The sequence below is a fragment of the Mercenaria mercenaria genome, chromosome 1 (assembly GCF_021730395.1).
Source record: "Mercenaria mercenaria strain notata chromosome 1, MADL_Memer_1, whole genome shotgun sequence".
NCBI lineage: Eukaryota > Metazoa > Mollusca > Bivalvia > Venerida > Veneridae > Mercenaria > Mercenaria mercenaria.
Genome location: NC_069361.1, coordinates 98,728,137 through 98,745,995, shown reverse-complemented (window position 1 = coordinate 98,745,995; position 17,859 = coordinate 98,728,137). Strand labels below are relative to the sequence as shown.

At 34.4% G+C, this 17,859-nt stretch overlaps 1 protein-coding gene across 1 annotated transcript in view; it reads left to right on the top strand.

Moving 5' to 3' along the window:
* LOC123545372 (uncharacterized) overlaps nucleotides 1-17,859 on the top strand; it is a 36,217-nt gene that overhangs the window by 4,376 nt on the left and 13,982 nt on the right. The window contains exon 2 of the mRNA XM_045331696.2: nucleotides 10,608-10,715. Coding sequence (XP_045187631.2) covers nucleotides 10,608-10,715 — 108 coding nt within the window. The remainder of the gene's footprint in view (nucleotides 1-10,607; nucleotides 10,716-17,859) is intronic.

The window sequence follows — 17,859 nt, the reverse complement described above, 5'->3', positions numbered from 1 at the left end:
AGCCAGAACTGTTCTTGGCACACTCATATTTCTAACATCGTTGCATCAGCCTTTAAAGTACTGGGATCTATGAGAAAGCTAAATTTCAAACTAAAACGAAAATCCCTATATACCCCTTAATGAAATCACAGTAGCTTGTTATACACTGAACTCAGCGCTGTTGTATTATTTGGTCGTTTGTGATTATGGACAGCATTCCTTTTTAACTATAATAGAAGTCAGCTTAAGCCGGTGCTAGAGGGCGCGAGGCATATGGCACATCTCATTACCTCTCATAAACAGATTCAGTCAAACCGAGTCTGTTATTGTGTTGCTTGCTTGAGTTCTTTGCTCCCAAAGGATCTTTTCACAGATGTTATTATATGACCGGTCTATAATAAACAGATGTTTTTTGAGCTGATAAGTCAGATATTTAAAAATAATACTGTGAAAATATTTCTGATGCAATGTGATAAATCACTTATTGAATGACTTGCCGGGTCAATGGTCAAATCTGTTGGCACTTGGCCCTTCAGACCTTGGACAGTAGTTTTGACTTTTGCCCGGCAAGACATTCAATAATTGTATACTTGTACGACATGGACTACGTCAATGCCAGTGATCGGATCTAAAGAAATATGTGTAAGCAGTCCGAGTATATATAAAACGAAATGAAACAGTTTTTTATATGATGTATTTATAGATCAGTTATAGATCAATTGTAGAAGTATAAATGTGTATAAATTAAATATTGGTGAAACCATGAATAATATCCAAAATAAAAAGGACGCGTTGGGATTATCTTTTAAACTATTTCATAGTAACATCGAAACAGTTCAGCTGGTTTCTAAATACAAGAATGTCATTTTATTCTAGCAACGATTTCATCATGAGGCCTTGTGATATTGGAATAATGCTGCGCCTTGCATTAAAAAATTCTATGTGTTTCTCGAAAAGAAAATATTGCAAATGTAACAGATAATGCCACTCTGTATTAGTATAGGCCAAGTTACACAGTGAACCTTTTCTTTCATTGAAAGGAATACCGTGTTTTCTAATTTTAAGAAAGGAACCAATACTGTTGAATGTTACAACTGGTTGTTGGATAGTTCCAATATTCTGATTACCTAACTAAAAACTGGATTTTCCCTATTGTCGTGCTCAAGTTATAATTCTTGTTCAAATTTACCTTTAAATGACAATTAATGCAATGAGTGTAAGAATTATTCAAGCACTTTCGAAAGTCAGTAGACGATTTCTAAATCTGAACACATTAGAACAAGAAGTTTAAGCCATCAGATCAATCAGATCTATCCCATCAGTTCCACTATTATTTTAGTAAGTTTTAAGGCATTTTATGTACATTGAAAACACGACACGAGACAATTTTTCATCCTACCTTACATCAGTTTTTAAAAGTCTTAGACCGATCCATGAGATACATATTGCTTTTTATATATATTTTTACATCTATTTATACATCTATTTATAAGGGGCCTCCGTGGCCGAGTGACTTCAAATCACTTGCCCATCATCGATGTGGGTTCGAGCCTCACTCGGGGCGTTGAATTCTTCATGTCAGGAAGCAATCCAGCTGGCTTACGGAAGGTCGGTGGTTCTACCCAGGTGCCCGCTCGTAATGAAATAATGCACGGAGGGGCACCTGGGGTCTTCCTCCACCATTAAAGCTGGAAAGTCACCATATGACCTATCATGTGTCGGTGCGACGTTAAATCCAAAAAAAAAAAAAAAAAAAAAAAAAACATCTATTTATAACTTCAAAGATTGTTCAATATATACGAGAGCTATTCGCGTCAGATTTGCTGTGATGAAGTACTTATGTTGCTATATTAAAGTATATACAACCTAGAGACAAAGTCTTATGTATATTTAAACAGCTGTCGGAGAATTTTGAAGCTGTTAGTGCCAGGTACAGACAGTCCATAGTTTACCAAATTCTTGAGAAAAATCTACAAAAGCACAAAAACTGTAACTGGGCGATAGTTATTTGGGCCATTAGTCTAGCCTGTATTTTTGAAAACTGAATTATTGTTTCTTCTCTAACCATGCATTTAGGATGAAACCTAGGTCTGGCACATGACTGAACATGATGAATGGGTAATAATATAGCCTTCGTACTCTTGATATATCAATTTATGATATTGTATGAGGGTCTTTGTGTTCTATTATTGTTCAGTTTTTTAATACATTTAACAATTTCTTCACCTGTTATTTTGAACTTAAGAAATATTTGAATTCTACGTTGATGTTATGTTTTCTTCAGAGTTATTTTGTTAAAAAATGTTTATATTTAACGTTTTAATAAAAGTTTTATAATAATTAAATTTTAAGAGACTGGTTTAATATTGCTTTGGGTTTAAGGTTATTACAGATTTCCAGTATTTCTCACTTTTTTCTATATTTCGCAAGTTAATCGAAGTATTTTGACGTAAAGATATGTAGCTTGCCATGTCTATTTGCATTTACTTACAATGCCTGGTTTAAACTTCCTGATAGGTATTTATAGCTTTATAGCATTTTGAATGAACAAAGAATTACCTAAGGGAATATATTAATTTCCTGTATTTAGAAAAAAATATCATAATCAAGGATATGTACTGTAATAGTCTCCATGTATTGCCAATTGTTTCTGTATGTATTTTGTAACATTGTGTAAAGGTCAGCATTTTGTCCGATAATGTACAACGTCGAAATGTTTTCACTAAAGCAGATATTTTTATAATCAATATGTGACGCTGCTTATTCTGTAATGCTTGTCATAATGCGTTACATTATAGACAACCCTTATTAACCTTGGTCGCCAGTTTTGGACTGGTCAAGAACATCAGCTGTGTTTAGTGTTCAAATGTCATCATATCACTGTACTTGTTTCTACATTATTGAAGTTGTTTCAAACGTTCTGTTGCTAGAGTGAAATAATAATTGTTGCATGATCTAGTCATGCTCATAGTGTAGATCATGTCTAGTGAAATTTTAAGTGATGAATGCTCCATTACTCGAGACAAATTATAAACGCAGAATGTTCAACTACTCGAGAGAGATAATAGCTGTAACATTTCATACAGCCGTTAGATAGTAAAAACACCCACGTCTTGGCCTCTTAAGGGCCGGTCTGTTTCTTTTGATTCTATTTTGGTGCTAAATATAAAGTTGAATAGTTGCGGAAATAAACTAAGCGTGAAAATGCTTCCAGTTGGTTAAAAGCAAGATGTTTGGTTTCTATCTAAATGAATGATAAATGTAATCGACGACGGGAAGTAAAGTAACATTGATTGTTACTGTTTATCTTTATGCTAGATGTTCTCATGTTTTAATGTTAGCTTATCTATATTATTGTCACATGAATAGGAAATCATATTTAACAATAAAGGATATTGAAGATATAAGCAAAAGGAAAAAATATTTAATAAATTATCTGACCTTGAAACGAGTTACGCTTTTGTAAAAACCAGTCTCAATTTGAGTAATTTATCTAACTATGTCAGAAAAAATCTTGGATAACCATAATTTTTGTGGTTTCTTTCTGTTATATAGGACATAAGCTACAGCTTAAAAGAAAAAGAGCTGTCCATTCGAATTATATGGTAAAATGTGCAATTTTTTTATACACTTTTAAGTATATCCGAGAAATATTATCAGAAATAAAGAAAATAAAAATTTGAGTTCATGTGAATTTTGGAATTTATTTGTATGAATTAAGTACTATTCTATGTAATGAAATAGAAGTTTTAGAAAATTAAATCAATCCGTCATAAAATTTAATTCATAGTTTGCTTCAGTTCTCTTTTGTCATTTGAATACCAATTTAAAACTGGTCATGCATTTATCCTGTCAACATTTTAAAAAGGGACATAATGACATACCCTAATGCTCGTTGAAATTGATAAAGTAAATATTGTAGTAGGTATATGTTTAAAACAAAATAAGATCCGTCCGTAGAAAAAAAATGTCTTTAAATGCTGCGCGAAAACTGGTAACTGTAAAAAGCTAGGTACTCATATTTCCAAATATTTTTATGCAAATCATGTATTATTACCATCACAGAAATATATCAAGAAAGTTGAAATGCGTTTGTGACATTTACCCAATTTTCAACAAATTAGACAACACGGTGTAAACAAAATACGCTTCCCGTCCCCTTTTATACTTAATGAGTTTTCGAAGTAGTTTTGCACCAAAGTTATTTACTCTTGTTATGAGAAGGTTCCACTGTAAATAATGATATGTTGCACTATGCACACAGCTAATTAAGAATTGTTTCTGCTTACTTACTCTCGAGGAAGGAAATGTTCTGATTAAAGTAAATATGGGAGAGATGAATTAATAAGTTTGAAGGTTAGACTTCTGGTTCATGCACACTGAATCCGTCGCATTGCAGTCTGTTAATGTCTTAGCTTGTGTTAATAGGACGTACAATTTCTCTATCCTCTCCCGCTCCGAGAATACTTTTAAGTCGTCTTTTGTTTCAATATATAAACAACAGTATTTTGTCTGTTTAAAAGTTTCAAGGTGACTGCGAAAAACTATAAAACTATTTTCACATTTGTAGGTATATTTTTATTACATTTGTGATCAAAACAATGTAATGTTTTTACATTTGTGACGCTTTTTATGACATGTGTGACCAGCGTAATTTTCACATTTAGAACTGTTAGTTTCCACGTTTGTGGAGGTTATTACATGTTCTAAAAATATTTCACATTTGTGACTGTTTTCACACTTGTAGCCATTTTTACATTTAAGGGTCCTACACGTCCAATTACCTAAATAAGGAGATTGCGATAACGTGAATTCGATCGCCGGGCGAGACGCATGTTCTCCGTGATGATTTGATTAATAGATATTGTGACAGTATTTCCGTCCTCGATCTCTAAGGGTAAGATACTTGTAGGGGGGAAGGTACTGTAAGAAAAAACAAGGACAAATATCAAACAGGGAATGTCATGTTCCAAAACCGCAGCTTCCACAAAACGAAATCCACAGCACGTAGACGTGCACACTACAAACACAAACACATACACAGACACACACACTCGCATACAAAGCAAACACACGAGGACAAAACGAACAAATAAAGGAACACATTGGGGCACCGCCTTGGAACGGTCAGTGGCAAATCACTACTGAGGAGCTTAAACCGGTTTATGATGCGCACCCAACCTCACTCTTACCTCCACCATGTTCCAAAGACACGGGACAGTGTAAATAAAAGTAATCCCCGCCAGGTGGATCTCTAACACACGTAATGGAAACAAAAAGGCATGGCATGTAAAACACAAAAATGCTCCTGTATAAATATATAAAAAGCAAACCTTAAAAACCCAAAACGTATGTACTCAATATGTAATCAAAAAGAGCAACAAGAGAAACACCCTTTAGGGCCCGATGAAACAGGCCAGAAGACAGATATCAAAACAGTTAAGTCCTGGTGGGATTTAAAAACTGATTATCATAGAGTCCTCCCCCTCTTCCGTCAGGCACAATCAAAGAGGGAAGCATAGTGTCCAACTGTAACGGGTTGAACACTAGACATGCGTTATGTCTCAAAACAGTTGGGTCGTAACCTCTTTTGTTAAAACGTTTTATAATTTTACCAAATACAGTTGGAAAATTACCATGACCCAAGATCTTATGAATTTTATATACCATATCCCCATAAAAAACGGGATTGGAAATACTTTCTCGCAGAAGTGCCTTTAAATTACTATTGAATTTTAAAACCAAATCAGAATTACGATAGTAAAATTTAGCAAAATATTTACGCAATTTGTAATAACGGTAGCCTTGCTGAAGAAGTTTACATGTGTTCATTGAAATCCTTGACATGTCTACACGCTCGGGCAAACCGAGTATATTGAGAAATATATACCCTATAAGATGTAGCCTGTGGTACATCCCTATCTAAATGGTGAAAATGTACAATACTAAAATTAAAATCATCACTCTTGTCATAAATTTTGGTATGTATAATATTGTCATAAATAGAGAGATGTAAATCTAAAAATGAAGCATCCGTATCCGAATTGTTAGTTTTAATTAACTGAAGCTCCCTAGGATAAAAAGTATCTATCAATTGACCAAACAACTGATTTTCCATATTAAGTATATAATCCAGACAGCGTGATGTATTACTAAATGCAGTTATAATGTCTGCCTACGTATCTGGAGAAAAGCTCAACATAAAGTCTCTTTCATTACAATATAAAAACAAATCTGCGACAAGGTGTGCACAATTTGTCCCCATGGGAATACCAATTACTTGTCTAAAAATTGCATTCCCGAACCTGATGTAAATGTTGTTCAATAAAAAGGAAAGGGCTTTATAAACTTCGTCACAGATGCACAAGGGCTGTTTCAATATTTCTTGATTTGTGCTTTCCATATCTCTTACTACCATCCACAATATCATTAAATTGGTGTACACTGTTCATTCTTCCCATTCATGACTTCTCAGACATGGTGAGTTCCAGAGAAAGTTATCATTCTTATCTACATTTATATGAATATATTCATTATTTTCTACACAAACATATCTGTCGAAACATATCTTTTTTTTTGTTTTATTTTCTTTTCTTTCTTATTTATTTTTTCTCACTTAATGTTTTATCACAGATTGTTATAATCTTGCAGTGTTCACATTTTATATGATGTGTTGTTACGTTTTATTTAGTCTGATTCTGTTATTACAGGGTTTAATTTCATATAGATATAATAGCAATATTATTGCTCTTTAAATCACGGTAATCCAACGCTTTCTCGTACTTTTCTCATGTTAAAGTACAAGTTTTCTCAAGTAAAAGTACAAGTAACCTGTATTCTTCAGCCACATAAATTTATCTTCTGAGGTTACATACTAAGGATAAAATTTCTACATAACAATAGCCACATATGCTATCCCCTTTTAGTTATTATTACAAGATTTAGCTATTAGCGTCATGTTACAGATGTTTAATATGAACCCGTATGTTTTCGTCATGTGCTTAACACACGCGAGCACCGGCATATATATATACACAAAAATATTTCACATATATGCATTTATAAAACACAAGAAAAAGATTTAATGAAAACATGCATGTGCAAACCTGAACTTTAGGATTTGCAAATTTCACAGATATATTTGAAGTCATAATACATCACGTGACCAGCGACTATTTCATGGCATGATTATTTGGCAGGCGTCTATTTTTACATCATGCATATTAATCTCTATTCTACAGTATCAAATATTCAATTCACGGGTTAATACTCTATACGAATTATTGTTCCTTGTCAGATTGCTGTTAATAACATGCATTTCACAATAGATTTACGTAAAGACACATGAACACATACTGGCATAGAGGCTATTTGTAATGAATATGCATGAGTCCAAGATGGCGGCGCAAAACTCTTTTTCGTGTGGGGAAATGGTCAGCTACTTGCTGCGAAGAACAGGTAAATACTGTTAAAGAATCCAGGAAAACTGGTGGAGGCTAACTGCAAGGCTTTACTTGACAGAAATACTTTTGAAACACGGCGTTAAACCCAAAACAAACAAATCGTTACTCTTGTGGAATAATAACAACTGAACTTTCTATTACTCCAGTGGAGTAATAAGTGTTGCATACTTCATTACTCGAGAGTGATATAATAACTGTTGAATGCTAAATTATACAGTGAAATAAGAACCAATAAATGCTCCATTACTCTAGTGAAATGATCACTGTTGAATATTCCATTACTCGAGTGAAATAATATGAATTTTGAAATAATATTCTTAGACTTAGTCTTATACTTCTCTTCGTATTCGCATTCATTTATTGATCTGGCACGTACGACAAAGACTTTTCCATTCGTCCATGAGTGTAGAATGTATGGTAATTTACTAAAGACTTTTGCATTGATCGTATTCGAACAACTTTCTTCGAGCACACTTGTAGTTAATAGTCAAAGATAATAATTTTGATGCAAAAGTCTTAATCCACTAGTTACATGAGCATTTCTGATCTGATAATTACTACAATAATAAATAAACATTAAGGATATAAAACCAAACCTTAAAGGCACTGACCTCTAGACTTTGGCTAAAAATAATCTTTCTTTCAAATTGAAGTTTGGTCATGTTATGAACATCAGCATATGGGATTTTGTTTCTAAATTTATTTTAAAATACCAAATCAAGAAAAAAAGATGACCGCGACGGGAATCGAACCCGGACCGCCTCGGCAATAGATACGTTTTCCGCTGACGTTACCAATAGCGCTATGGAGGATTTAGAAAAGAATTTAGTTAATGCGAATTAAATATAGATATTTATAATCGAAGCAGTTTACCTAGAGTAAAGCGTTACAAACGCTTTTCTATTTTCATCGTAAAAAGTAGTAAAAACAACTAATTCTCATGTGTTTTCGTAATATAAAGTCTGTCAGTAATTAAGTTTCAAAGCATTCTCAAGAAATATAGCATTAATTTCCAGAGATCTAAAAAAAAATTCTTTTTTTGTTGCCGAACGATCTGGAGGTCAGTGCCTTTAACATATTAGATATAGATTCAAAACATGCAGCATAGAAAAACTTTTACATTGATAGAAAATACTAATTCTAAAACGTAAAGCACAAATCAAACTGAATTATTCGACGATTCTGAACAATACAGAAAAAATATTTTCAAAAGAGTTTGACCTAAGTAGTTTAGATAAGGAGAAAACTTGCAATTGCTACAGGATGAAAAGTAGCAATATATCCATGATATCACGTTACTATCACATCATTTATCATTGAATACTTGTGATACAGAATCAGAGGTTTTTTGCCAATGGTTCTATTATCACGCATGTCAGATAATTGTGTAAATTAATGTCGTTTTGTTTCTTTTAGTTAAAATGAATAATAAACTAGAATGTGTCTGTAGGACACAGGGTGTGCACCCCCCCCCCCCCCCCCCCCACTGGTACATTTGTCACAAATAAGGGGCAATAATTCAAATGTTTGCAGTCTTAAGGGGGTAATATAGCCTAAACTAACTTCTTATGAAAAGGATTCCGTATTCTAGGCCATATACTTTTTGAACTATGAGCATCACAAACAAAAAATCCACTATTTTGGCTATTTCAAGGGCCGTAACTCTGTAATAAGCACTAAAATTCTTAAGAGGAATGCCAAGTGTGCAAGGTCACATTTGAGTCATAAGGGTAATATAGCCAAACTAACTTTTATGAAAAGGATTTCCGATATTCAGGCCATATACTTTTTGAACTATGAGCATCACAAACAAAAAGAGGTGCGCAAGTTTATATCATGATAAAGACTCGTGTAAGTTTTCATCCATTTATATCATATACTTTTTGAGCTAGATGCATCTCAAGGTAAAAATGTGCATTTTTAACTATTACAGGGACAATAACTCTGGAAATAGGGGACGGAGGCAGACAAAAAGTGGGAGGTGCGCAAGTTCATATTATGATAAGACTCATGCAAGGTTTCATCTATTTATATGAAATACTTTTTGAGTTAGACGCGTTACAAGGTGAAAATGTGCATTTTTAACTATTTCAGGGGCCATAACTCTGAAAATAGGGGGCGAACCCAGATGAAAAATAAGAGGTGCGCAAGATCATGATAAAGACTCATGCAAGATTTAATCAATTCTTATTAAATACTTTTTGAGCTAGGCGCGTCACAAGTTGAAAATGTGCATTTTTGACTATTTCAGGGGCCATAACTCTGGAAATAGGGGGCGGAGCCAGACGAAAAATAGGAGGTGCGCAAGTTCATATCATGATAAAGACTCATGCAAGGTTTCATCAATTCAAATCAAATACTTTTTGAGCTAGGCGCGTCACGAACTTCGGACGGACGGAAGCACGCACGCAGGCACGGACAAGACCAAATCTATATGCCCCCACCACTGATTGGGGAGCACAAAAACAAAATAAAATAAGCATAAGTCATACATTCGCTATACCCTGCCCTTAAATTTCTCAAAATTACATTTTTATGACTTTTTTCGCACTGGTATGATGACATTTTAGTAGATTTTTACTATCATATGCCGCCATAACATATAACATGTAATTAGAAAAACTACCATGCATACTTGAAAGTTTAACTTGATTTACAACATTTTTTTCATCTCCGCGTAGTGGATATTCATTTTCAAAATGTATGGTTTTACCAAATTTGCTCCAAAAGACAACATTTCAACCAAAAATGACCTTAAGTTTCTATTTCCCGTTTTTAAAGCAACTTTTCAATAAATTGTTATCGCAGATGTATGTTTGAAGACTTATGTCTTATTGTGTCATAAGATAATAACTTGACCCAGAATTTCCTTTCCATCATGATCATGATTGTACCCATGTTTAATTAAAACGATTTTTATATTCATCGCATAGATTCTGCTGTTTACGTACAAATTATTTAAAGAATGTCAGTAGTGGACATGTTTCTCGTATGAAATACTAAACCCAGGGCTAATCGCAGAGCAGAAGAAGAGTTTCGAATAAAGAGACCATGCTTGACGTACAAAAGTGAATATGTCGGCCGAGACAAAAGCAATTGAAAAATGTATTCAATCTTTACCTAATAGTTTAGTTGATTTTCTTGTATTGTTCTTATTATTTTCAGATACTATCGACGTTAACACGAACACACCATTTAACGTTAGAAGCGGCTTCGAAGGGAACGAATTATATTCCAGTAGTGACGATAATGAAAGATTGCTCATTTCCAAAAGTAAGAATTCACAGTAAATTATATTTGATTCAGGACATATACGTTTAGTCGATGTCTAGTATGGGCATATTGTCTGGTCGTAGCATCAAAATAATGAAATATGCTTTGTTCAAACACTAACCGAACACCTTCTATGAACTGTCTTCACATTTAGAGATGCTCCAGGTACCCGATCTTGGTCTCAAACGGTAGTAGGGTCATGAGAATACATGTGCATCAAGATATTGTTATATATTTTGCCATATGGTGCGAAAAGGGTTGAAAATCTTTCAGACTTAATTACTGACATTACGATATTCTTTTAATATGAACCGGTCACCAGTTATGACACACTAGAGATACGCGAAGTACCTCATCTTGACCAAGGCCTATACAGGGTTTCCACAAAGTGTAGAAAATGAAAATTCATGACCTTTTACTGACTTTTCTCCTAGTTGTAAGATACAGCACTGGCGCCTGCTACCATCTCCATCATCAGGTGGGTTCCATATTCATCGGACGTTTCGGCGCTTACCAACAACGTCCTCCTATGGTGCGCCGACCGAAAGGGATCAGTTTCCAGCCTGGAGATAGTAAGCTTCTGCTACCCCTGTCTCATCTGCCAAGTTTCGGTGACTGTCTGTCTCTTGTCTATGCTTGGCCACCAATCCACAGATCTTTCCTCTTCCGCCAGATCCACAATGAGGCGGCTTCAGTCTCTCGGGCGATAGCCGATAGCGCTCTCTTTCGGGGCTATCCGGTTATCCCAGGTCTACTGCATTTGCGCCAGTGATTGTGCCGGAAATCCTCGGCAGCCCAACTCTACCGGAAATACCATGACCTCCAACCTTTCTCCATGCAACTGTCTGTGAGGGCCTGGTTAAATTCCAATTTACCCTGACTGAATCTACGTTTATAGAAGCTTAACTGGCCATCTATTACTGAATTTTGTATCCATCAGCCAACCATTACCACCTTTAACTAAAGGGCCTCCGTGGCCGAGTGGTTAAGGTCGCTGATTTCAAATCACTTGCCCCTCACCAATGTTGGTTCGAGCCTCACTCGGGACGTGAATTCTTCATGTGAGGAAGCCATCCAGCTAGCTTACGGAAGGTCGGTGGTTCTACCCAGGTGTCCGCTGATAAAATAAAGCACGGTGGGGCACTTGGGGTTTTCCTCCACCATCAAGTTGGAGAGTCGCCATATGACCTATAATTGTGTCAGTGCGACGTTTAACCCGACAAAAACAAAACGAAAAATCCTTTAACTAAAGGGTAAAAAGAAAGATGAACATAATGCTTTATCATTTAAGTGAGATGTAACAGACAGTAAGAAAAGTCTATACTATTCACTAAAAGATTACCCACGATCATATTTGGGTTTTACTACTGGATACGTTCTAAGGATACGTTCAGACAAACGTAACAAGTTTAAACAAGTTTATTTTCATATATCCGTTAGGTGGCAATTTTAGTACAAATACTATTACGGACATGTACATATATTCTAGCATAAAACTGCTGTTCTTATCGCTTTTCGGGGGTGTTTTAACAGGAGAGAAAACGTGTGTTAACAGAGAGATTCTCGCGCTCGCGTGCTGTTATAACACCTTTTTATATATGCGCGTTCCGTGGCAAAGCGTAAACGTCATTCGGTCCTAAAACGGATAATTCAAAACGAAATGACGTCAGCGTAAAAAAAACAACTCAGACATTCTAGCGCATTTCGTGGAAATTTAATGACGTTGAGTGACATTGTATTCATTTATCAGTTTTTACGCGTGTTATGCTAGAATAGCGTTAGCGCATGTTCATTTCGTGTTATAACAGTTGCAGAATCCCTCGGGATACATTGGTGAAAAAAACATGCGTTATCCCTACAGTTATAATTTCGTATTTGCACTGAATTATACAATTCTAATAAATATAATTATATGAAACATAAGTTGTCACAATATGATATAAATCAAAATTTGATTCATATAATTGTAACATTGCAATACAATTAATCGTACATTATACATATTATATTGCAACAACAACAGTTGAGGCACTTTAAAAATCTATAATGTGATCAATACTATATCACTGCATAGTAAACTAAGATTCACAAGAGGTTTTTGATAAACATGTTTAATAGTAATTGATTATTGTAAAATATATAACGTCATTATCAATAGATATATTACCGCTTAAGCCGGTGCTAGGGTGCGTGGGCAGTGTTGCATTTTCCATTACTGCCCATGAACAGACTCAATCAAACCGAGTCTGCAATTTTCACTGTTTGCCTTGTTCTCGGTGCTTCCGAAGGATCCACTTTCCCGATTTTAATTAATCAAATGATCATTTTAATATAATATTATTCAAAAGCGCGCTCCACTTTGATGTCTATCTTGTCCGAAACGAAAAAACACAACAAAAAAAAAAAACGATTGAAAATAATGCTTGTTTGTTGCAGACATAAATGTACAGTTAGTAACCACTAGATTACATATCATTAACATTACATAAACCTAATTACATATATGTTTCTAAATTACGAGTTGTTATACAACAAGTCTGATCTTATAGTAAATTTTAAAGACTTTTAAATGTTCGGCTATTTTCAGAATTCATTAATTTATACATATTTGGACGTTTCCAGTAATACAGAGGTAACAATTGTTTTCTACGTTCAGAATATATAACACATTCTAGCACAAAATAATATTCACCTTCCAATTTATCGCATATTATACATTTATGTTAATTTAAAGGTGTACTGACTGGTTTATTTCATCTGCCGGTTTCAATGCAAAGTCTATGAGATGATAATTGTAGTCTAACTACACTTATTCTTAATTTTGAAATATTGATTACATCGAGATATGGTTGAAATTTAAACTCAGCAATGTTTTTTTTTTATTTTAAAAAAGTGCTCTACTAGAGTCATTTAGTCTAATTCTCCAATTTTGCATAAATTGATCATTTATTCGTTGTTTAATCAACAAAAGGAACATATTCATATCACCAACGGTTTGATAATACCAAACATCCGGGATTCCAAGCGAGAATAATAAGTCTCTTATCAATGAACACCAGGTTTTTGTCCTTGGCTTATCTATAATATCTTGATACAGCATATTGTATAGGATTTTGATCGATATCTTTTTTGAATCTGATTGTAATATTTTTAACCAAAATTTAACTATAGCATAATATTTATAATTTTGCAATGGAACACTGCCTAATTTACCATACAGGACTTTCGTTTTTACTGAGTTTACAGACAATTTTCATCTATTACCATATTGATATAACAGATCTAAATTTACTTGTAAAAAAACAAACAAATATCAAACAGGGAATGTCATGTTCCAAAAACGCAGCCTCCCAAAAACGAAACCCACAGCACGCAAACGTGCACACTACAAATACACACACACACACACACACACACACGCACACGCACGCACCCCCCCCCCCCACACACACACACTCGCATACAAAGCAAACACACAAGGATAAAACGAACAAATAAAGGAACACAGTGGGGCACCGCCTTGGAACGGTCAGTGGCAAAAACACCACTGGGGAGCTTAAACCGGTTTGTTTTGCGCACCCAACTTCACTCTTACCCCACCATCTTCCAAAGACACAAGACAGTGAAAATACAAATAATCCCCGCTAGGTGAATCTCTAACAGACGTAATGGAAACAAAATGGCATGACATGTAAAACAAAAATGCTCCTTTATAAATATATAAAAAGTAAACCTTAAGAACCAAAAACGTGTGTACTCAATGCCTTTGCACAAGACGGAGCAACAAGAGAAACACCCTTACAGGCCCGACGAAACAGACCAGAATAAAATCAAGGACACATATCAAACAGGGAATGCCATGTTCCAAAAACGCAGCCTCCCCAAAACGAAAACCACAGTACACAGACGTGCACACTACAGGTTACAATAGCCTAAATAGTTTTCCCTATATATTCTATATAAAACTGACATTTTTCAAACAGCTACCAAACATAGCTAGACCCATTTCAGAGAACAAATCCTTACCTCATTTTAAAGAGTTATGATAAAACTGATATAAAATGAAGAGAAAAGTAGGGGTCAAGTATCTTCTGAGAGAGATTTCTCTGGTCACATTTGCTTACTGTAAACTGACATCAAAATCACACTGCTGTGACCTGGAAGTACTACTCATACTAAAATTGAGCTTGACTTCACCAAATACAACCTCCTCTCCCATTTTTCCTACCAAAATGTCAAAAATACATCCACAATGAAATTTAAACAGAAACTAGCCTCAATTTAGACCTCTGTTGCCATGCCAAGTGAACAATTAGTGTTCAAATATCTGGCAGCCATTACGCGACTAGACCAGATGGCTCCCACGCAGGTTCTTTTAGTATAGTTAGGCCTATAAGAAAAACCGTTTTTCTGTAATAGTCTCAATTTCATTTGTATAGTACCAGTAACACATCTACATGACAAATACCAAGTTTCAGCTTGATTAAATCAGTTTTCCAGGTTTAATGGCATTTTCAGTAATGGGGGTCCCTGCGCCAATTTTCCTTCAAAATTGATGTCGCGACATAATTTTTAACCAGTTCTTCTAGCCAGAGCTGGTTTTTGTCCTATTTCATACATTTTTACCATAATTTGCAAGCAAATTACACACTTACACTTTGAAATATACCAAATGTCCCCTCTGAAAGGTATAGATGGACAAAATTTAGAGTGTAAATGTGCATTTTAAAAAAAAATACACCCAACACAGTGAAAATGTGATTTTTTGGGTTTTTATCAATTTTTGCAGCAAAACTTCAATGAAATGCTCATTTTTTACCAAAATCTGACCAAACTAGTTCATTTATATCAGTATCTGGACAAATATCAATTTTTGCCCACATTTTCTTATAGGTCACAATAGCCTAAATAGTTTTCCCTATATATTCTATATAAAACTGACATTTTTCAAAGAGCTACCAAACATAGCTAGACCCATTTCAGAGAACAAATCCTTACCTCATTTTAAAGAGTTATGATAAAACAATGAAATTTAAACAGAAACTAGCCTCAATTTAGACCTCTGTTGCCATGCCAAGTGAAAAATTAGTGATCAAATATCTGGCAGCCATTACGCGACTAGACCAGATGGCTCCCACGCTGGTTCCTTTAGTATAGTTAGGCCTATAAGAAAATTCGTTTTTCTGTAATAGTCTCAATTTCATTTGTATAGTACCAGTAACACATCTACATGACAAATACCAAGTTTCAGCTTGATTAAATCAGTTTTCCAGGTTTTATGGCATTTTCAGTAATGGGGGTCCCTGCGCCAATTTTCCTTCAAAATTGTTGTCGCGACATAATTTTTAACCAGTTCTTCTAGCCAGAGCTGGTTTTTGTCCTATTTCATACATTTTTACCATAAATTGCAAGCAAATTACACACTTACACTTTGAAATATACCAAATGTCCCCTCTGAAAGGTATAGATGGGCAAAATTTAGAGTGTAAATGTGCATTTTTAAAAAAAAATACACCCAACACAGTGAAAATGTGATTTTTTGGGTTTTTGTCAATTTTTGCAGCAAAACTTCAATGAAATGCTCATTTTTTACCAAAATCTGACCAAACCAGTTCATTTATATCAGTATCTGGACAAATCTCAATTTTTGCCCACATTTTCTTATAGGTCACAATAGCCTAAATAGTTTTCCCTATATATTCTATATAAAACTGACATTTTTCAAAGAGCTACCAAACATAGCTAGACCCATTTCAGAGAACAAATCCTTACCTCATTTTAAAGAGTTATGATAAAACTGATATAAAATGAAGAGAAAAGTAGGGGTCATGTATCTTCTAAGAGAGATTTCTCTGGTCACATTTGCTTACTGTAAACTGACATCAAAATCACACTGCTGTGACCTGGAAGTACTACTCATACTAAAATTGAGCTTGACTTCACCAAATACAACCTCCTCTCCCATTTTTCCTACCAAATGTCAAAAATACATCCACAATGAAATTTAAACAGAAACTAGCCTCAATTTAGACCTCTGTTGCCATGCCAAGTGAAAAAATAGTGTTCAAATACCTGGCAGCCATTACGCGACTAGACCAGATGGCTCCCACGCTGATTCCTTTAGTATAGTTAGGCCTACAAACACACACAACTCTTCACTACTATTTGCAAAAATTACAATATCATCAGCATTAAATATAATAAACATTTTAAACATATAAGTATTAATGCCTTCAACGCCATTCTCTAAATACATGTTTTCTAGATCATTAACAAACATGGAAAAAAGAAAGGGAAATAAGGATTCGCCTTGTCTAACCCTAATGTGACACTGAAAACTATCGCTTATTTGGTTCATATTTTTCACTCTTTACTTGACATTGTTATACATTGACTTTATTATGTTAAGAATATTACCCCTTATACCTAATCTGATCAATTTCATCCATACATTTTCTCGGGTTATATAATCAAAAGCTTTACTAAAATCAATAAATGCACAATAAAGCTGCTTACTATTGGTAATATAATACGCAACCAATCCATGCAATATAAATATATATTATAAGTACCCGTTTTCAATCTAAATCCTGATTGCGCATCTATATACACCATACTATTCGGTCCATTCACAAAGTCGGTTATTCAATATCCTGGTAAAACGTTTACCTAAAGTACTCAATAAAGTAATACCTCGATAGTTATTTACATCATTAATACTTCCCTTTTTGTGCAAGGGAACTACTACGCCTTCAGACCATGATTCTTGGAAATATCTAGTTTTAAATATTTCATTAAACAATGCCAACAAATGCGACGAAATAATATTCTTACCATGTATAAAAAATCATTCTAAAGCATATCTGGACCACCATATTTATTTGTGTTCAATTCCTTAATAGATGTCAATAACTCATCTAGTGTATGACATTCTGTGAAAGTTTGTCCTTGTTCATACATTTTGTAGAAAATGGCATTTTTACTAAATGTATGGGGTTGGCCACTTGCAGACTTAATATCACATGTATGATGCAATAGATTTAGAATTCACTCGTTTCGTTTAATGTTACAGCAGTTTAGTTTGCATTGTACAAATAATAATTAAAGACCTGACATTAAATCAATTAAAAATGAAGTGCTTGTT